Genomic DNA, 21,970 nt, shown 5'->3' with positions numbered 1-21,970 from the left:
CGGCAATAAATGCACGGGTGTCGCGGTACATCCTCGGCCACCAGAAGCTCTGACGGAGGAACTGGAGGGTGCGGTGGAAACCAGGGTGACAGGTAAGTCTAGAGGAGTGAGCCCACTGGAGAACTTGCGACCGGACCGAATCCGGGACAAACTTGCGATCGGGGGGACCGGAACCAGGGTCCGGTTGTTGCTTCTGCGCCTGGAGCACGAGGGATTCGATCTCCCATGTAGCCATACCCACGATGCAAGCCGGCGGGAGGATGACATCCTGATGTTCCGAGTCCAGGGGAGGGGCATAGAGACGGGACAGGGCGTCGGGCTTAGTGTTACGGGAGCCGGGGCGATAGGAGAGGGTGAAATTGAACCGGCTCAAAAACAGAGCCCATCTGGCTTGGCGGGGATTAAGCCTCTTCGCGGTGCGTAAGTAGGCGAGGTTTTTATGATCAGTCCAGATCAAAAAGGGAACCGTAGCGCCCTCCAGCCAGTGCCTCCATTCTTGAAGCGCCCAAACCACAGCCAGCAACTCTCTATTCCCGACGTCGTAATTCCGCTCGGCCTGGGATAAGCGGCGGGAAAAGAAAGCACAGGGATGCAGTTTGTGAGTCTGAGGGTCTCTCTGGGAGAGGATGGCACCAGCACCGGAGTCGGAAGCGTCTACCTCGACCACGAACTGACGAGTGGGATCGGGGTGTTTGAGCACCGGGGCAGAGGTAAACAGTGCTTTAAGCTGGGCGAAAGCCTGTTGGGAATCGGGAGACCACTGGAAGGGGATTTTCACAGAAGTAAGTCTAGTGAGGGGAAGAGCTACCTTACTGTAGTCACGGATAAATCTGCGGTAGAAGTTAGCGAAGCCGAGAAACCTCTGCAACTCCTTCCGGGTGGTGGGAACGGGCCAATCCGTGACAGCTTGGATCTTGGCAGGATCGGGTCTTAGCTGACCCTTGGCGATGATATAGCCGAGGAAACCCACTGAGTCAGAGTGAAACTCGCACTTCTCCGCTTTAACAAACAATTTATTCTCAAGAAGTCTCTGAAGCACTAGTCTTACATGCTGTCTATGTTCCTCTAGATCTCGAGAGAAAATCAATATGTCATCTAAATAAACGAAAACAAACCGGTTTAACATGTCTCTGAGGACATCGTTAATGAGAGCCTGGAAGACAGCGGGGGCGTTGGTGAGACCAAAAGGCATGACTAAATATTCGAAATGACCTAACGGTGTGTTGAAAGCTGTCTTCCACTCATCACCCTCCTTTATCCGGACGAGGTGATAAGCGTTACGCAGATCAAGCTTGGAGAAGATGGTGGCGGAGCAGAGTGGTTCGAAGGAGGGGTCGATGAGAGGGAGAGCGTACCTGTTCTTAACGGTGATGTCGTTAAGTCCACGGTAGTCGATGCAGGGGCGAAGGGAGGCGTCCTTCTTCTTAACAAAAAAGAAGCCAGCCCCTAACGGAGAGGATGAGGGGCGGATGAGTCCAGAGGCTAGAGAATCCTGGATGTATGTCTCCATGGCTTCCCTCTCGGGGCGTGACAGGTTATACAGCCGACTAGAAGGGAGAGGAGCACCAGGGAGGAGGTCTATGGAGCAATCGTAGGGGCGATGAGGAGGCAGGGACAGGGCTAACTCTTTACTGAACACAGGGGCTAGGTCATGGTACTCGGGAGGCACGGAGGTAAGGACAGGGGGCGTGGGAGGTGGTGGAGAAACACGGGAAGAAAAGGGGTTGGCCGAACGAAGACAGTGGGCATGACAGAATGGGCTCCAGGTGGAGATACTAGCTGTAGTCCAGTCTATCTGGGGGTTATGTTTAAGCAACCAGGGGAGGCCCAACACCAGGGGAATCTGAGGGGAAGGAATGACGAAGAATTGGATGTCTTCTCTATGATTCCCAGAGATTATGAGCGTGACCGGGACCGTACGTTGAGTGACCTGAGCTATACGTCGGCCGTCTAAGGCGGTTACATTTCTGGGCACCGGGAGGGATTCAAGGGGGAGCTTAAGCTGGGTGGCTAGTTCGGTGTGGATGAAGCTCTCGTCTGCCCCTGAGTCAATCAGAACCCTCATGGGAAGCGACTCACGACCCCAAAGCAGACAGGAGGGCACGGTAATACGGGAGGGAGAGCTGGGATTAGGGGATGTCTGACTCACCAGTGCGCTCTCCGTCACGGGTGAGCCTGCCCTTTTGGCGTCTGAGGGCAGTTAGCGAGAAAATGACCTCCCTGGCCACAGTAGATACAGAGCCGCTGGCTGAAACGTCGCTGCCGCTCGCTGGGGTGGAGACGGGTCCGACCCAACTGCATGGGCTCCGAAGGGTGAGAGGAGGACGTGGAGGGAGCAGCGGAGTGGCCGGAGGATCCGCCACTGGCTGAAGGGGGAGCGAGGGAAGCTGGCTCGTGAACATGAGAGAGGCGAGTCTGGGCTTTCTCTCTCTGTCTTTCTCTCAAGCGGTTATCTATGCGTATGGCGAGGGAGATTAATGACTCTAAGGAATCGGGTTCATCTCTGGAAGCTAATTCGTCCTTTAACTCACTAGAAAGACTCCGTAAGAAAACACCTCGTAGCTCTAACTCCCCCCACCCGCTCTCTGAAGCTGCGATACGGAAGTCAATAGAGTAATCTGCCACTGATCTCGCTCCCTGCGCCAAGGAGAATAGGCGTTTGGCAGTTTCCTGCCCCTGTCGTGAATGATCAAAAATACGACTAAGTTCCCTCGAGAAACTGTCGAAAGACGAGAGAATGGGGGAGTGCTGTTCCCATAACGCTGTAGCCCACTGCGCTGCCCTGCCCCGTAACAAATTAACTGTATAAGCTATCTTAGCTCTATCAGAAGGATAACTAAGGGGTTGTTGATCAAATACTAGTGAACAGCGCAAGATAAACCCCCCAGCATTACCAACTTCACCTGAAAAGGGTTCGGGGGCCGGCACATACGGCTCACGCTGAGAGACAGACAGAGAGGTAGATTGGGCTGCAGCGGTTGCCGGTGGGGGTGGCGCTGGTGTGGGACTTGGGGAGGAAGGAGAGCCACGGGTGTCCGTGCGGCTGAGGTAAGCGGTGAGGTCACGGACTTGGACGCTGAGACCTTGTACTGCCTCCATTACTCCCCGCAGCATGTCCTCGTGCTGGCCGAGACGTAGTCCTTGATGGGCGAGCGCCGCTCGAAAGGGGTCCGAATCCGCTGGGTCCATGATTGGCCAGAGTATTCTGTGACGGCGGGTGCAGAGAGAGACCCAGGAGCGGAAACGGAGAAGGTTAACAAAAGTTTATTTTGCAACAACAGGCAATAACTGAAACAATCGCTGGCAGCGTGAGGTCCAAACAAAACACGAACTCAGAGAGGTCCAGAGAGTGCTGGGCTGTGTGGGCAAGGGAGGCACTGGAACAAAGAGAGAAGAGACAAACAATTAATCAAAAAAAGTTCAGCAAGCTATCAAAACGTACTATACCACAGGAGACTGAGACCAACTGATACCACGGTACGTGGAAGTATACTCTGGCGTCGAGGAGCGTCTCCGCAGAGGTTAAATAGGCGTCCTAATTCAGGAAGTGAACTCAGGTGTGCCCAATCACTCCTCGACGCATCGGGGGGAAGGGAGCCTCAGGAAAACCAAAACGTAAAGTTACAGCCCACAAAACAGAACACAGGAAATGGACCTTCAAAATAACAGCACAGACAATACCAACCGCCACAACATGAAGAGTTGGAGATTTGTATGAAGTAATTTACACATAGATACAAATACAGTCCTCATATGCACCCCATGAAGCATTATTATTTTATCTTAACATCTTAAAGTTCCATGAAGTCCTCAGTTAATCAGTGTTCTCCTGTACTGAGCTCTGCACTGTGTAATGTAATGTAATTAAAACTAGCATGGACACATTAATGCATCAGTGATTAGATCTAATAATATACTGAACATTTTTGTAAATTGGATTCTTCTGACACGAGTGCTTTTACTTTTGCTACAGATTCTGAATCTTTTTGTACTTTGAATTAAGTCAAGTTAAAAGCATTTGAATGCAGTTTTTTTTAGTATTTCTGCACTCTGGTGTTGATCCGTCTGCTTTGGTTTGAGATCTGGATCCCTCTTTCACCACCGACTGCACATGGACAGATCAGGTCAGGTAAGGAGTGACATGGACACAAGACAAGACACAAAACATCGTGTGAACATCAGTGTTTTTATTCATCCATCTAATCAGGATCTTTCCAAACACACACACACACACACACACGCACACACATCATCATCATCATCATCATCAACCTGTTGCATCCATTCAAATCTCCTTGACCATGTTTCTCATTATGAGCTCGACCAAAAAACACTCACCCGGCTGCTGCATAATCAAACGGTTGGAGCCAAGGAACTATAAGATGGAGGCAACATGGAGAAAGAGACAGAAGCAGCGACGGGGGAAAGAAGCAAAGGCCGACTAACAGGTAGCGAAGAAGAGCGATGGCGCGCAGAAACACAGATGGAAGCAAACTCTTCATGACGGGTGAGCTGAGCTGATTGATTTATCTATGAAACTGCTTGAAAATGTGACTTTATTTGAAGTATTTGTCTGGAATTTATACAATAATATCTAGTACACTAAAATCAGGTAAAATCAGAAGAAATGCATCTATTTTTACAGTGTCAATAAATTTCTAATAAATGAAAAATGGAGTGTTCAAAAACTCTGTACAGGTCGCTGCTCAGTGAAAAATGTTTGATTAAAACTGACATTATGTTCTGCTGCTCAAATCACAGACTGGAAACACTGTGCAGTTACTAGAGCCAGAGCGATATGTTATATCGACCGACACCTGCTCATCACAGAAACTGTATCACAGGAAAAGCACAGATGTCATTTTTACACTGTAAGATGTCCCACACATACTGTATTGGTCACAATACAATGTTTTGATAACCATATTTCTAGGATCCTCATCCCAAATATTTGTTAATGTTGCGTGTTTATGTTCAACAAAAAAGAACATCAGCCAATATATTGATAAAAAAAAATTGACACCTGCATCAAACTCAAAAATCCAGCATCAGTTGGGCTACGTACCATTAAAAAATGCACTAATTCAGCTTTTTTATACATAAAAAATTATCAATCATCAGTCATTCATTACATTCTTTCGAAAACATTCACTATCTTGGAGAGGAATCTGCAGGATACTGAACTATCATGCTGCATGAGTGTCATGCTGGAAAGCTCTTACAGCTGCTGGTTGGGATGAGCATAATTCACATTTAGTAAAATGACCACCTGTCTGAGTGCTGGGATTCCTGAAGCTCAGCGGTGTGTTTCTGTTCTGGGGACTGCTGCTGATGTAAATCTGTGACGGCACGGCTGACTTCACTGAAACATGAAGAAAAAAGTGTCTCATCTCTGTTTATGTCCATGCTCCATAGTGATGTGCACGGTGGCAGCGTGCAGTGCCGTCCCCATCAGTGACCTGCTGGACCGGGCGTCTCAGCGCTCGGACATGCTGCACTCCCTCAGCACAACACTCACCCAAGACCTGGTCAGTAGCTGTGTGTGTGTGTGTATGTGTGTGTGTGTGTGTGTGCGTGTGCGTGCGTGCGTGCGTGTGTGTGTGTGTGTGTGTGCGTGTGTGCATGTGTGTGTGTGTGTGCACTGTCTGAAGGGGTCTTGGGTTGCTTCCTGATTGCACTGCATGTATAACCTCATTATAACACAGGGGGAATACATGAGGCAAAATAAGGCAAGTGAAGATCTGGTTAAGCTCTTGGAAGCTCATCACTTTAAAAGACCATTTTAGTGGTTCTGCATGACTTAAATTTTCATTTTCATTTTTTTATGTATTCACACGCAAAATGTTTAAACTTGCTTCCCATTAGAGTGAAGCATTTATTTTTAAGGCAATGATTGTACAGTACAAAATGATAATCGTGCTCGTTCCCTTCCAGGACTCTCACTTTCCTCCTATAGGCCGGATGCTCATGCCCCGTCCCTCAATGTGCCACACCTCCTCTCTGCAGACACCCATTGACAAGGAGCAAGCCCTGCAAGTATCAGTAAGTGGCTGCCTCTCTTCTTATTCCTCCTTTCTTCTTTGCTTTCATTTGAACTCTGCAGTCCTCTCTTCACCACCCTCACCTCCCTTTTGTTCCTCTGCCTCTATCGGAGAGTATTTCCTGTCCATCAGGAGTAGGACGTTTGATCAGTGCAAAGTTTCTTTATGTCCCTAAAAGACGAGCTCATCCTACAAATCAAAATTTTTGTTGTAGTTTCAGTCTGACTGAGGTTTTCTATGAGTGCAAACATTAATGGGCTTTCTGTAAAATCAGCTAGTTTAGAGGGGATGCAGGCACAAGCAACAGTTTATCTAATCTTGTTGCCACTGATCAGTGCTTTTAAAGACTTGAAAATTAGCTAACAAGGAAAAGGTGTCGTATTTTCACTGTCACATTAACTTTGAGACATCTGTCATACTTACTGACCCCTGCAGGCCATCTCGTGGAATTACAACAGATTTGGAAAATACTAATATCTGAACAGACAATCATTTCAGTGTTTTTCTGCATTTATAACAGATAATTGATTTCTTGTCTTCCCAGTTCCCCTTCAGCTATCTTAATATTTATCTTCTTGATTTTTTCTATAGGAGTCAGACCTGTTGGCATTGGCTCGCTCCCTGCTCCAAGCCTGGCTAGACCCCCTGGTAGTCCTGTCCACCTCTGCTAGGACTCTGCCTCACCCAGCCCAGAGCAGCATATCCAACAAGATCCGGGAGCTGCAGGAGCACTCCAAGAACCTGGGAGACGGCCTGGATATTTTATCTGGCAAGGTGTGCAAGCGCGGGAAGACAAACAAATTTTGTTTTGCTTCTGCAATCATTTAAAATGCTCACATAGGCCCTCTCACATTACCCCCCTCCTTTCTCCTGCAGATGGGTCCAGCAGCTCAGGCCATCTCCCTACTGCCCTACGGAGGAGACAACGACATCGGCGAGGACAGGATTTCCAGACTGACCAACTTCCATTTCCTGTTGTCCTGCTTCCGCCGGGACTCCCACAAGATCGACAGCTTCCTGAAAGTCCTACGCTGCCGGGCTGCAAAAATGAAACCAGAGATGTGCTAAAGAGTGAGGCAGCCAGCTTGACTCTGAGGGGAAATTAGGGCTCTGACGGCTTGTATTGTCTACCAAATATAGATCAGCATGTACTAGAAATCTGCTATCTGTGCTAATATCTCACTTGCTAATTAGCCGGCATTATGTGCGTATAGAAGGTGAAGATGAGGAGGGGTTACATGGCACAAACACAACATCTTCTTTTGATTGAAGTGAAATGTTTTAGCCCTCTTACTGCCCAAATCACTGACCTCACAAATCCATTGGTCAGTGTGAATGTGTAGATGCTGCATCAGCTGTGAAAAGCATTCAAATGGATGGTGTCAGCTGATTCTGATAAAAAATATTTCCCTTGTATATTTGCAAAAGGGGGCAAAAGCAGTTCCTTATTGACTTGAAAGTCAAACAGGTTAAGACATTTCAGGCAGGTAGAGGAGCAGCCCAGTAAACCTGCAGGTTTGTACTGTTGCTCAGGCTCGCTAATGGCTCACTGGAGGACAAAGCAAGGGCTAAACATTTCCCCAGATGTTTCCAGCTGGTCTGGCATTATGAAGTGACCACTCTGTGGTCACAAGCTGTGGTAAATCTGTGTTTATCTCTCCTGTGACTCCTCGTTTCTTCCTTCTGCTGAAGCTCAATACCCTCAAAGCCAAGCTGCTGAAGGAGCTTTGCAGCGGCAGGCGGGGTCTGACACATGAACGCCAGCCGCGATTCAAGTCCGCCTTCACACTGGGATGCAGGACTTCAATGGAGAATAACTTTCTCTTCCTATCTCCTGCACTTTAGATTTACTCACACTTTCTTGAAAGCATCTTGCATGTGATGCCTATCATTCAAAAAGCTCTTTTAATTCTGCATATCAATAAAAATCATCTCGTGCACTGCAAATTTATTTGGGTCAGTTTTTCTTTTTTTTTTTTTCTTTAGAAAGCGAGGCTGCAAGGCTGTCATCCCGAGATAAACAACAGTCGTTTTATTTATGCTCAAGAAACAGCGCCATCTAGTGGTTGTAGGAATTACAGCGTGAGCAAAGTAGTGTGTTGAGCAAAACAAGCAAGAGCAAAACTTTCCTTGACTTTGACACAGAAGGCGAGTGTTTGTTTCCTGTTTCACTCAACATTGTTTTGTTCACCATGACCGTGGTGGTTCCCTGATCTTAACGGTTTTCTATATGACAGCTTCAACATGAACACTGCAACAAACAGCTGTTTGCTCTGTAAAGATACAGCGGAGCGATGGTGTCCTGAGCTGAATGTGTTGTAATGAGAGCTTCTCTGTTCTGCTCTCTGCTACCGAATGCATATTTTACTTAATATTCGAGGTAGCTAGCATTAGCAGGATTTACTTTACATGGCAGAATGAAGGAATATCTCCTTACCAAGCTGAACATGTTACTAATCTACAGCGGGGAAAGGCAGCGTAGAGCCAGAATATTTTCACATTCTTACTCTGTGAATTAAAGGTTCATATCGACCGAACCAGAGTTGGTGTGTTAAAGCATCGTAATAATGTGCACTAAATTATTAGTAGAGCTGTAAATCACTTCATCTTAACAAACATCAGAAAGTGTTGCCCATGATGATGATGGTATCACTACGCAGATATCCCGATAATTTGAAATATATTACAAGACAGTGAGGTGCTAAACATTATTCTGTATCTGTGTAACTGAGGAGGCAAAGCAGGATAAATCCATATCCATAATCTGATATTTGCTTGATTGACAAACTGATATAAATGTATAAAAGTCAAAGCGAGTGCCTTGAGGATGAGCCAAGGGTGCAACAAGAAGGCTTGTTCAATTGTTCACAATCACTGCATGCCTTTAAACATGCCAAAATGTGACTTTTCACATCAGACGACCAAAAGAACAGAAATCAGACTATACGGTGAAAGCTGCTTGGCTTCTGGCTCGTTGTGGAGAGGTGAAGCCGGCTGTCGGACTGTTGCCTTTTTTACTCTCAGACAGTCATTGTAGGCCTATCGACTCTATAGACATTAGCTGTCAGCCACCAGCAACAGATTGTGTTTGTTTCTGTCAGCTCCCTCCAACCTTTTTCCACCTCGAAGCACATTCATAAAGCTCTGATATATTCACACTGTTCATTCAAAATGAAACACTTTGAACCCGTTTTGTTTGTTTTGTTTGCCTCCACTCACACATTTCTAGTGACTGAAAGTTGATTTTACTTCAACAAAATAAAAGAAATACATTATGCAAACTTAATGTTTATGTTAGTAAATACAGTATCTGATATATGACAAGTGTGGGATGGTTTAAAAATGAAAGGAAATATTCACTTTTTATTTTCTTTTTTAAATCCTTGGGGCCCCTCGGTCGGGATCCACTGGCCCATGGCCACCAAAAAGCCCCGTCCGGCCCTGCATGTGCGTTTCGTTTCCACCTCGGTGCGCAGCTCTGAGTGCGGAGCCGCGGAGCCGCGCTGCAGGCGCACGGAGAGCCGGGCAGCCGACACTTCGTCCTCCACATTCAGCGGCCTCCCGCCTCCGCGTGAGCCCGCTGGAGACGCTCCTTCCGGGCATGAAGAACAAACACGACCAACAGGTGAAGACAGACGCTCCGATCCGACTCGACATGTCGAGCTTCGAGGTGACTCTGCAGCAGCTCAACGACCTGCTGACGGACGACAGCGGCTTCTACAGCTGGCCCACAAAACACTTCCACGAGGTCTGCCCGAGGATCTACGTCGGCAATGCGTGAGTCACTGCTGGATCGATTTAATGCGCGCTGTGAATGATTTTCCCACGGTCAGATGTTGTAATGACAGCGAAGTTCAGGTCAGGCAGCATGAACAGTCCCCTCTGATCCCGATCATTTGATCCTGATCATTTGTCAACACAATCAGCTCCAATGATCACAGACTGTTACACTCCGTTATTGTGGTTTTATACGGATGTTACTATTATTATACCACAAGAATAGATTAAGCTGCAACAAGGGATCACCTTTAAAATGATTTAAACACAATTTAATCCCACTGTGTCCATTTTTTAGGGGTATCAGGGTGTTAGATGTGCTCTAAAATCATGTAGAAGTAGTCTAGAAAATGATTGTCGTCATATAAGGTCATTAGGAGGTAACTGCTGCAGCCCAACATAATTAGACAATGCATTTTTTGAATGGGGGCTCTTTTTAATTAGGGTCATATGTAAAAACAAAACAAAACATATTTTAATGTCTGACAGTGATTCTGCTCATAGGATGGAGGCATGCAGGCAGACGGAGCTGCGAGGCTCGTATCAGACAGCTTCTTTAATTTTTGAAGAGGTGGAGGAATGTTCTGAAAAGGCAAAATGGAGCAGAGACAGATGGAGGCAGAGCCAGCGGGGGGGGGGGGGGGGGTAGCTTGCTGAACCTGTCAGTCCCCTGTTCAATTAAGATCTCCACTGTGCTCCACCTGCCAGTCTGTGCCAATTAACAGGGCTGACCTCTGTGTGTGTGTGTGTGTGTGTGTGTGTGTGTGTGTGTGTGCTGACATCAGGTGAGTCTCTCTCACACACACACACACACGGTACAGTACACCAGTTATTCAGATTTAACCATTAAGATTTAAGCTCATTTCACAAACTGGAGATGTGGAGGTTGAAACAAGTCAGGATATCCGAGCCTATGCCGCTTTGATTTTGACCGTTTGTAGCTGACCAGCAGCTCTGTAGCTCCCTCTGTTGGTTGGTCCCCCAAGTCAAGCATGCAGCCGCCAGTTAGCTTAGCACAAACATTGGAAAGAGAGGGAAACCGCTAGCACGGCTCTGTCTGAAAGTACAGAATTAGTTGCGGCTGGTTAGCTTAGCTTCGTTTAATGTGCCATTCTCTTACCCAGGTTTTCATACAGATTAAACAAAACATGTATCACATGTTCTTTAGAGGTGCCAGTAGGTGGCGCCAGGCCAGCTGCTCCCCCTGTTTCAGGTAACTGGCTGCTGTTATTTATCATGCAAACATGAGAGTGGTGTCAGTCTTCTCATCTCACCCTCTGCAAGAATGGAAATAAGCGTAATTATCACATTCCCAATGTCAAACTCGTCTGAAAGCACACATCATGTTCACTGGAAATCATTTTAACTTCCAGCACCATCAGAACGTGTTGCCTGTAATCCTGCAAGCTGTCAAACATTACAGGACAGCATGACACGTCATATATGTGAGAAAAGAATAAACATACCTTTAAAATAGAAGAGAAATAATAAGATACAGTCTGTGACAGTCTGTCCGAACATCTGAATGAAACAGTGTGCATAAAAAGCATGACCAGTTTATTTCTTCAACAGGAACATCTGGATTAAAGGGAGGATGTGCATGTGCCCTCGTATGAGACACATACATACATCTACAGTATATGTTATAGAATCTTATATATAGACATATGGACAGAAGCTTGAAAGCACACATCTCCTAACTGAGTTGTTATTAGTAGAAGCTTGTTCACGATGGGTTTTACTGCACAGAAATAGTTTTATTCCGCAGTAAGTGGATCGCAGCTACCCGACACGTCCTGACGTACTGTGCTGGATGTCGAGCTGGAAGAGAACATTCTTTCAGGCTCACAGACAAATGCGTGTCCTGAATTTTACATGGTCTGATCTAAAAGCTTTAACATGGAGACTTTTCGAGCCCGGTGAGTCATAGCGGTGTATTTCAGGAGAGAGAACCTCTCGAGTGCCTCCTCTATCGAGTCGTAATGGTCAGAGCGCAGACACTTGAGTCTGTTATAATGGAGCAAATGCCTTCACAGATATAAGCTGGAAAGCTCTGTGAAGCCCAGTGAAGGCAGCACGCTCCCACGCATCGCTCTCTCTGTTTTGATGTGTCTGTCCTGGTTCCACTGTGTGGTCTTTTTTTCTTTTTTTGTGGAGGCGTGACGATGCCTTCAGTGTTAGCACCGGAGTGCATCGACTCTATTTTTAGCTCTCTACGTCTGACAGGCAGGAGGTGCCAAGTGGTACAGCGATCCCAGAGGATCACAACAAGAGGCGGCAGATCTCTGTGGCACAGCAGCGGAGAGATGACAGAGCAGGTGAAGGGGATACGGAAAAATGAGCTCCTTCATTCCAGGGTGCATCAAAACTAGCACTGTTTCTCAAAGCTGCTGCCAGTGTATGATGCAGTGTGCTCTGTTGAGAAGGAGACTGGATTAAAGGAGAATTAATACAAATGTGCAGCAGACCATTTTAAAAACTGGATAGACACACTGTGGGGCTGATGGGTAATGAGGGGCAGGTGTGCACGGCAGAGCTGGGGCAGCTGGCTGGCTACAGCAGTTCGCCACACTTTGTGTCGTTGGACAGACGTTGCTTCGTGATGTGCCCAGCGCTGAATGGGGAGATGCTGTCTAGTTGCATTTGGGGACATGAAAGATCCAGGTTTCTGGAGCTTGATCCACATGAGGGACGAACAGTCTCGACTTCTGATGCATCACTTTTCACCAAAACTTTCATAATATTGATACTGAATTGCTGCAGAGCTGCTTTTAGAGCCTTGTGAACTCAAAGCTGTTTAGATTTTTAATGTTCAAAGCATTCACTTCGTTTTTCTCTCAGAGATGAAAGCTTCATCTCAGCATGAAGCAAATACCCAACATTGTATTTTGCTTGATATCACAGACGCTCAGTGTAAGCAATATGTGCAAACGAAGCTGTATGGCGTGTATTTGCTCTGCTTGCCACTCTGATGCAGGTTTGTGGCGATGAACGTGATGCGTCTCAAGCGGCAGGGCATCACCCACGTCCTGAACGCCGCGGAGGGAAACTCCTTCATGCACGTCAACACCGATGTCGACTTCTATGCCGGCACGGGCATCATCTACCACGGCATACCAGCCAGCGACACGGACCACTTCGACATCAGCGTGTACTTTGAGGAGGCGGCGGACTTCATCGAGAAGGCGCTGGCGTTCAAAAATGGAAAAGGTCAGAGGAGATCTGAGTTTCTCTGTTGTGCTTTCAAATGTCTTTGACATTTTTAGATATACTGGGAGGCAAAAACAATCCAGAGACCTCCAGCAGGCTATACTAATGATCTGATGAGGACATTATTAAAACTCATATGTTATTATGTCAGATGCCACTATAGAGGACATAGAGGAGTGATGCTGCACCCGTGTCCTAAATACATGCTAATGCTAAGCACGAGTTGAGTAGATTCCATGTTCTAGCTGGAATAGTGAATGATTCATGAACAAGTCAATATGCAGAATCGAAAACACTGACTTTTAAATGTGCTGCTGGGAGACTTGATTATTGCCCCTCAATGCAAAGTGGAAACATAAGCCGGAGCTGCTGCTCAGAGCTGTGTGACATTAAATCAAACAGGATGGTGGTGAGACAGCTCAAGAGCAAATAACAAAATGATTGACAGTGCATGCATACTGTTCACAGAACACATGTTCTGGTTTTTGGAATCATTGTACTTACATAAACCTGATTGGATGTAATTGAAGGTCAATATTAAGGCTGCACTCAGCAACAGATCACATGACTATGTGTAATGTGAAAGGGTTCATTTGTGGGTACAAACACAGAGATATTCATATTTAACAGCATACAGACAAAGGTCGCGACTCGCTGTTGAACCTTTTGCAGCATTTAGCGGCTAAAGACATAAATATTTTTCTGAAGATCTGGTGGAGACCAAAACTGAGCTAGAAGGTGAGTGATAAACCTGATGAATACCACGTGGTTAGCGCTACACAGAGGACAGACAAAGTTTGTGACGAGCTAAATGTGAAGCGTTTAGCAGCTAAAGAGCCAGAGCTGGTGCAGGCAGACAAAAAACAAAGGAATATAGTTACGACTGTTGTGAATTTGGCCTCACTTGAACGGCCGCTTTTCTGTCCTTCTGCAGGTAAAGTGTACGTTCACTGCAGGGAGGGCTACAGCCGATCGCCTACGTTAGTCATAGCCTACCTGATGCTTCGCCAAAACATGGACGTCCACGCCGCTCTGGCCATGGTGCGTCAGAAAAGAGAGATCGGACCCAACGACGGCTTTCTCAGGCAGCTCTGTCGGCTGAACCAGAGGCTGGACGCCGAGGGAAGGATCTGGAACAAATGAGGCAGATGAGGAAGTGGAAAGACGGCGGGAGAGAACAGATGTATGTTTAAGTGCACATCACTTTCTTTCACTCGCTCGACAGCTTTAGGAAGCCGCAGATCTGGGACGTGTTCTGGACGTGGAAACAGAAGCAGTTTGTCTCGGACTGAGGCTGACAGCACTGAGTGCATGTGCAGTCCAGAATCACAAACCACGACACGTGCAGCAACACCGGTGATACCACATGTGTACATGGAGCTGCGCCACATTCACTGAGTGTGTTCACATGCCTGTTTTCTCAATATTAGATTTATCTCTGTTCATGTCCAAGTGACACTGAATGTGGGAGGGCTGGTGAAGCGCTGGTGGTGCGACCTCTTCCCCCGTCTCCACGTCCTTTTCGTCTCGGCCTCACTCCTGCAAACACTGCCAAATCTCTGAGCCGCTCCCGCTCGGGGTTTCAGGTGGACACTGTGGTTTTTCATACCGATTCACATTTTCAGGATGATTTTCAGATTTTTGTCTGATGTGCTGAGTGTGTTTTAGCAAACTGCACAATCTTTGACCCGTGTTGTACCCCCGTCTCACAGCCTGCCTCAGTATGTCTCAGTGAAAAGTTTGTCCTGCTGTCATGGTGCTAAATAATCAATAATTCTTGACACTATTGAATACAGTAAGATAATTCAGATTTTAATAGGAACAATAGATGGTCTGATACAGAATATGACTGGGACAGCAAAGGCAGCAAGGACTGGTTTGGCATACTGGGGAATATATTACTCACTTTTTTTGCCAAATGTTATCAAGAATGTTGATGCTGCTGTCATCTAAATACAAAGCTAACATCTAACATTAGCTTAGCTTTGCACAGAGTCTGGTAATCTGGGAAAACAGCTACCTTGGCTTTGGCCAAAGGTCACAAAATCTGCCTTCCAGCAGCTGTAAAGCTAATGAACACGTTCTGTCCCATCTGTTTAATGCAGCCAAAAACCAAAATGTGCTGGACATCCGCTGTCCCTCAAAAACGTGTGTGAGTGTAAACAAAGAAGATATAACGTGTGAATTAGCGAGATTTACAGGTGCTGGTTACCTTTGGAGAGAGCCGGGCTAACTGTTCCTCACTATTTGAAGTGCTAAGATAAGCTAAGCTAAGCTAACAGGCTGCCTGCTGTTGCTACAGCTCAGACGTGAGAGTGAAATCATCTAACTCCTGTCAACAAAGCGACTAAGTCTGTTTCCCTAAACATGGAAATATTGCTTTATTGCCAGCGTTGGGACACGATGTGTCTCCCATTCTTGCATCAAGCCATTCATTCTGTACAAACCCTGTCAGGTCGCTGACTGACTTCATGCCAAATGGTCTGGTGAGCGAAACCAAGCCGCTGAAGTCTGATTGTAATTCAAACACTGCCACAATGTCAGATATGTTTGTCGGTAACTTCGATATTATTGGAAAAGTTGTCAGTCAACACCTTTTGCACACGTGTGTGTCTGTCAGAGTACGTGTAGTTTTATATTGTACAGCAGCATGCTTTGTAACATACAGACAAGTGTTGTTTCTATTCCTGCGTGAGCACAGCTGTGCAGTTACTGAGTCATGGTGCATCAGTGAGTGTGCATTACTTGTCACAGTGTGCATTATGAAGCCTGTAACGTGTGAATCATCGTGTGCATTACCGGGTAGGATGTGAAGTGACCGCTCGCGTCAGTAGGCTTTCATTGAGTCGCACAGATTATCACACTGCTTACATCAAGTGCACTTTATCGAATGACACTTGTGATTGTTGTTGCCCTCTTTTCGTACATTCGGTAATAAACAGAAAGTGACGATGGCTGCCTTTCTTTCTTTTAACGAATGCCTTATTCTGCTGTCTGATGTAATACTTATTGCTACAAGTTGAGAAAAGAGGTTTAAGGTTTGAGGCAGACCGGGTTTTCTGCAACAACTGGTTAGAATATAATGTCTTTTATTACGGTATTTTTAGACGTATCGTTTTACAACAAAAATCACTGACATGACCTTGTGTTCGTCCTGCCTCACACTGACCATGTGTTCGGAATTACTTTGACATTGATATAAAAAGAATGTAATGTCGTACGTTTCCATGTTTTAAAGTGACTTGAAGTGAAAAGCAGAGGTGGCAGCAGGCCTCCTCTGCTAAGCTAGGTTAGTTCCCTTTTCAGCGGCATTTAGCAGTTTTATTTTCCATGACTGGATTTAGCTGCTACCTTAAGATATCAAACTAAATCACCCAGATATTAGACATTATTGCTCGGCTGCGTGGGGGAAGGTAACTTTAGTCAACGGTAGCTGTGACGGCAGTTTGACATGGATTTGACCCTCCTGCTTTAGCTGTTTAGTTACAGTTCAGCCTGGTTTTTAGCTGTTTTTTTGCTGTAGCTGCACCTTTAATGTGATAATTTACACTATACACTATTTTCTTAAAATGTATACATATATGGGAAAATAAATGTAAACACTGGACAAGTTTGGACTAAATATGTAGTTTATGCATTTTGGCTTTTAAAGGCAGCACAGTGATGGATTGCTGTTAGTAATGACTTTGTCCTGCAGAGGGCGCCGTCGGTCAGCTCATGTGGTACCAATGATCAGCTGGGTCACCAATTCAGACTGCAGAGTCACCACACTGCTTCAGCTGCAGCTACCGTCCAGCACAGCTGTGGAATACCTGATTAAAACATGCTGTTTTTACACTGGTGTGACTCTTCCTGAGTAGAGTCCATATCACACTTCATCCTATATACTGCTGGAAACAAAAGCTGCTCATGTAGGATTTAAAGGAGCGTGAAGATCAGGTCAAACAATAGTAAACAGCAGTATTACATCTTCTGTGGCTCTGGAGACTCTTTGTGAAGCCTGACATAACAACCACCTGATGATAGCCTGGAGGCAACTCATAATCCAGAAGCTACAGAAGTTACAAGCTTGGGCACGGATTTAGAAAGATGTGACCACTGGCTTCTCATTGGCTAAAAGTGTGCAGGCCTCTGTTGGAAAAACGCCATGTCACGTACTTCTGCGCACCAATCAGGATGCAGCGACATTTGAATCAGACTGTGCCGACAGTTTGTCGGACATTGTCTGCTTCTGTTGTCAGACCAATCAATCAAATGAAGCCACACGTACACAATCCTGACGAAGCAGAGCAGCAGAGCTCTTCAGTGTTAAAATCTAATACGTTAGGATGCTTTTAATCGATGTTACTTAACAATTATATTCATTATAAAACATCAAAACACCAAAAGAATATATCTATATATATATAAGATATATGAATGAGATATGAGTGAAAATGTGATTACACACAGCGAGGAGTAACTTCAGCTGTGCTTCAGTTACAGCAGTTATTCACTTTCATTCACATCATCGTAGCCATCACATCTGTAACGAGCATCACATCAAACCATCACTATCTTCATTTTCATCTTACTCACCTCTGTTTCATTTTGGCTGAACACATCAGATCTTTGAAAATGATTTCACACGTCACATGAAGATGATGCTGCTAAGAAAGGTATTTGATTTTGGGATGGCAGTCTAATACAAACAAAATGAACTGATGTTTTTTCCATTGCTAAGCTATGCAAAGCGTTCCAATGTATGCTAAACCCATAAAACCACTGTCTTAATATTCATATGAAATACACAAAGCAGATTTTGTTCAAATGTGCAACTTGATCTTTTTTAAACATGTCAGCATCGTCATGAAGCAAAACAAACATCACTCGCTACTGCTCCTCTACCCCCTCTGCTGCTTCCTGTTGTTCCCTCTGAACCCCTTTCATCCTGCCAATGGCCCTTTAATAGGCACCTCCTCCTCTCCTAAACGTGTGTGTGTGTCTGTTTGTGTGTATGTGTATGTGTGTGTGTGCGTGTACATTCCACAGGCTTTGTAGGTGAGCTCCATGGTGGGGCCTCTCTCCCTCCCTCAAGTTTTCTCTGCTGCTTGTCCTTTTTGCTCTCTTTTGCCCTCTCATCTGTTTTCACACATGCTCTCTCTGTCTGTCCCCATCTGTCTGTCTGTCTGTCTGTCTGTCTGTCTCTTTCTCTTTCTGTCTTCATCTCTGTCCTGGTGTGACACATGGAGTTGATACAAGGACACGTCTACTAGGAGAGGATGGTAACTCTCTTACATAACACCAGTCTGCATGAATGAATCCATGGGGGTGGGGCAGCCATGTGTTTTCAGGCGCGAGTGTGTGTGTGTATGAGTGTGCTGGAGCAGTCAGATGGATGTGTGTAGTGAAGTATTACTGCGCCATGTACATCCTCGGTGTTTGAAACAGTTTACCTCTGGTTGATCCACGTTCATCCTCTTAAACATAACTGAGCCCAGTTATTACAAACTGCTGCTGTGCAGCCAAACAACATTCACACACACAGAAATTCATTTCAAATTCTAGTGGAGATCCCAAATTTCCAAGCACACCTCACACGCCGGGCTGAATTGCACAATGATGCAAAAATCAGAATATTTCTTTATTTTTGATGCAATCAGAGGCTTCAGTTTAATTAGTGAGCTTCAGAGCTGCTGCCAGGTGGGTGTTGTTACCTGTGGAGGCGAGGCTAGGCTAGCTGTTCTCCCTGCTTTCCAGTCTGCACATCAAGTGAAGCTATCCAGCCACTGGCAGTAGCTTCTTACTGACAGTTAAAGCAACAGCAAGAAAAAACTGTTATTTAGCATCTCAGTAGATAACGAGTTTGTCCCAACGTGGATTTAACATTAGAAAATATTGATCTCCAGTGATGGATACATCCTTTTTTTAACCAACTCTGAACGTGACGATAAAACATGTTGCGCAGTCAAATCACAAGTGCTTCAGCCAGCGGCATGTGTTTTAAAATCAGATCGTGTTCTTTTCTTAGAATCTGCAAAACGATCAAAATGATGCAGCGTCAGAGAATATGAGCATTATCATCAAAACACACTGTTCTATTGTTAGAGCTGGCTGGAAGCACTTTTCCTTTAGTTGAAGGGAAAAATCTGTAATGGATGTCCCAGACTGTCAATCTGTGTCTGTGTGAGAGGGCTTGGATGTCATACACACACACACACACACACACACACACTCAGAGTGATGCTTCTATCACTTTTGGGGACATGGACTCACATTAATTTCCTGAAGACTTTCTCCAACCACACCCATAAGCACCACTGGCCTGACCCTGACCCACGTCTTCACCCTAAAATGTGTTGATTTACCGTGTGGGGACTGGTCCCCATAAGGAAGGTGAGACTGCAGAAACAGACTTATGTCCCCACAACATGAGTAATACATGTCCACACACAGGGACACACACACCCGCCCACTGTGCCCTCATGTGTTTTTTGGAAGGGCGGGTGGGAGTTGGTGGTGTGGGTGAACTGTGAAGGACTTCGGATTGGTGGAGAGCAAAGCTGCTCGTCGTTACGTCATCTCCTCCACAACAACCCTAAAACAAATTTGACATCGCCTGGCTGTCATGGGTCACAGGGTTCGTCATAATTTAGGAGTCTGTTTCCAAACCTGCACCGTAGCTAAGACATTGAGAGTGTGCACACAGTGGAAGTACAGGAGTATTACGCTCAATAACAGTTTTAATCCCACATACATGAAGAACATACAGAGATTATTTGGGGAATTTGCAGTCACTGTGTTTGGATTTGCTGTACAGCCTCACAGAGCTGATGCTGATGGACAATTAGAAAGAATCTTAAAACTAGACTGGTCAATCTGCAAGACAGGGTCACAAAATGAGGTAATAATGCATGATCTACCTTTATTGCTGCATATTCCTGCCATTTCCTGGGATCAGTCAATTTACCAGAGTTGACTGACATGCGGGTAAGTGGCCCTCTGTGGCCCCGGGGGCAGTTCCACGCTTTACCTGGTTAGTAGTCCAGCTGCAACATCCATGATGGACATCCATAGTCGGACGTGTGCAGCTGGGCTATTGTACTATAGGTTTGCACTAGGTCATACTGGAGTGCGCAGACAGCTGGAGTCCTTCCTCTTTCACCTGTTTCACATCTTTGGGATGAGCTGAAACTGTGAGCCAGCGTCAGTGCTGGACCTCACTACGAGGCTGCTGTGCCTGAGGCGGAGCAGATTCCTGCAGCCAGGCTCAGCCGGCCTGTGGAGCGCCTCCCCCGAAGTGTTACAGCAGCACGATAATGAGTTAGCAAACAACTGTGGGTGCTCCCAATTGCTTACACACATTAAGCCACAGATTTTGTGGGTGTAGCACTACCTCAACACAATGAACTATAATAAGAATGCAAAATTCAGTCCACACAAAATTTAGCGCCATCAATCTTATCAACGTACCCAAATTTGAATGGATGGCTGTGTTTGAGTTACAACACTCACATTTAATCTTAATTTGTGTGAGAAGGCTGCCTGTGGCCTGTGTGGAGCAACAGCTTCCTCTTAAGAAAGCTGCTATTCTGAGGAATAATTACAAAGCAGTGCAGCCTTAACACAAAGCACAAATCAGTGTTAGGTGAAGTCAATGTGACATGACTGGCATATGTTCAAAATTTAGCTATTTTTTCTTGTTTTCAGGCTGTAGAACGCAAAATGTCCTCAAAAAAAAAAAAAAAGATCTTTCGGATATACTCAGCTATAATGTCATGGAAGCTGGTGGAGGTGACGGACATAACACTGAACTCAAATGTCAGGCTGTCGAGCGGCTGGACAAAGACAAAGCAGTCAAATTGATATCAAATAATTTTTAATGTTGAAAATGAATGTCACATAGCCACAAACACAAATAGCTTTGAGCCATTGAGATGCCATTCTCTGATTGTGCCATGAATGATTTGTCACAGAAAACAAGACAAACAACAACCGTGCCCATTACAAACCCACAACCAGCATTAGAAAATACACCGCCAAATGCTCGTCCGGGGCGCCTCGACCCCACCCGCATTCATCTTTACATTCAACACTGTGCTGTGCCAAAAAACTATGGCTGCTTCGCTCATGGGGGAACAGCCTGCTGCTTGTGCAGGGCCTCACATGATGTCTCTCGGATACACTGATTCGGGCCGGGCTGTGTGCTACTGCATAAAGTCACTGTGAAGGGGAGCTGCAGGGAGCGACCAACAAAAACAAGAGAGGACATTGTCATCACGGGAACAGTAGTCTGGGACTTGGGGTCCTAAACCTTCCTTGTTCAAGGCACAATTTACTGGCCCATATTAAAGTACGCCGGACACGAACAGGAGCGTGTAATTGCATATTTGCACTTGAGGAGATCTGAAGGCTTGAAGAGGATAACGTCTCCCTTCACAGCTGTTTTTGAGGGCGGGAGCACCAGTTTTGATTTCTGGGCCGCTGCCGATTATTCTGAAAACTGGAATTTGCATTTTAAATGTTGAATTTGGCCAAACTTATCAACGCGCCCCAACTCTCATCGTGTTGAAGCATCCGTCCTCTCTTGGTTTGTCAGGGCAGAACACACGCAAAGGAGCAATAAATATCTGCCAGCTGATGATAAATACTCACACCATGGCTTCATAGTTCATGCTATCAGTTCCTTATGGACATAACAAAGTAAGTGCAGGAATTTTACAAGTTTTTTTCTTAGAGCCACAACATTGTTACAATGATGCATCTTACAATGTGAAGAGATCCTGTCAGCATCTTTACCGAGTTCATCCGCCCTCTCCTACACATCGGGGGCGTTTTTCATATTTTCCGTCCAGCCTACATGTCGGGGACGTGGCCAGGAGCTCCAAACTAAACTGTCAAACTGACAAAAACTATTCAAGCCACCAATTTTTATTCCAAAAAATTTGGGGCCACATTTTTTC

General features: G+C 45.7%; 2 protein-coding genes across 2 annotated transcripts; both read left to right on the top strand.

Moving 5' to 3' along the window:
- The first annotated feature begins 4,411 nt into the window (after positions 1-4,411).
- Positions 4,412-7,109, top strand: prl (prolactin). The gene is made up of 5 exons (XM_041956473.1): positions 4,412-4,507; positions 5,416-5,528; positions 5,935-6,042; positions 6,633-6,815; positions 6,918-7,109. The coding sequence occupies exons 1-5, from the start codon at positions 4,465-4,467 to the stop codon at positions 7,107-7,109; spliced, it is 639 nt and encodes a 212-aa protein (XP_041812407.1). The 5' UTR covers positions 4,412-4,464.
- Positions 7,110-9,642: 2,533 nt separating this feature from the next.
- LOC121620922 (dual specificity protein phosphatase 3-like) lies at positions 9,643-14,171 on the top strand. Its single transcript, XM_041957170.1, has 3 exons — positions 9,643-9,818; positions 12,796-13,028; positions 13,963-14,171. Exons 1-3 carry the CDS (start codon positions 9,643-9,645, stop codon positions 14,169-14,171), a joined length of 618 nt encoding a protein of 205 aa, XP_041813104.1.
- The last annotated feature ends 7,799 nt before the right edge of the window (positions 14,172-21,970 follow it).

Source organism: Chelmon rostratus, chromosome 17, assembly GCF_017976325.1.
Source record: "Chelmon rostratus isolate fCheRos1 chromosome 17, fCheRos1.pri, whole genome shotgun sequence".
Lineage (NCBI taxonomy): Eukaryota > Metazoa > Chordata > Actinopteri > Chaetodontiformes > Chaetodontidae > Chelmon > Chelmon rostratus.
Note: the sequence above shows the minus strand (reverse complement) of the source record. Positions and strands in the feature narration are given on the sequence as shown.

What these genes read in the sequence shown, in the direction of transcription:
- LOC121620922 (XM_041957170.1), top strand. Translation starts at nt 9,643, where the DNA reads ATGAAGAACAAACACGACCAACAGGTGAAGACAGACGCTCCGATCCGA. An exon ending in AGGATCTACGTCGGCAATGC is followed by an intron (nt 9,819 to 12,795) that starts GTGAGTCACTGC and finishes ACTCTGATGCAG; the next exon opens with GTTTGTGGCGATGAACGTGA. An exon ending in GGCGTTCAAAAATGGAAAAG is followed by an intron (nt 13,029 to 13,962) that starts GTCAGAGGAGAT and finishes GTCCTTCTGCAG; the next exon opens with GTAAAGTGTACGTTCACTGC.
- prl (XM_041956473.1), top strand. Translation starts at nt 4,465, where the DNA reads ATGGCGCGCAGAAACACAGATGGAAGCAAACTCTTCATGACGG. An exon ending in AAGCAAACTCTTCATGACGG is followed by an intron (nt 4,508 to 5,415) that starts GTGAGCTGAGCT and finishes CATGCTCCATAG; the next exon opens with TGATGTGCACGGTGGCAGCG. An exon ending in CAACACTCACCCAAGACCTG is followed by an intron (nt 5,529 to 5,934) that starts GTCAGTAGCTGT and finishes GTTCCCTTCCAG; the next exon opens with GACTCTCACTTTCCTCCTAT.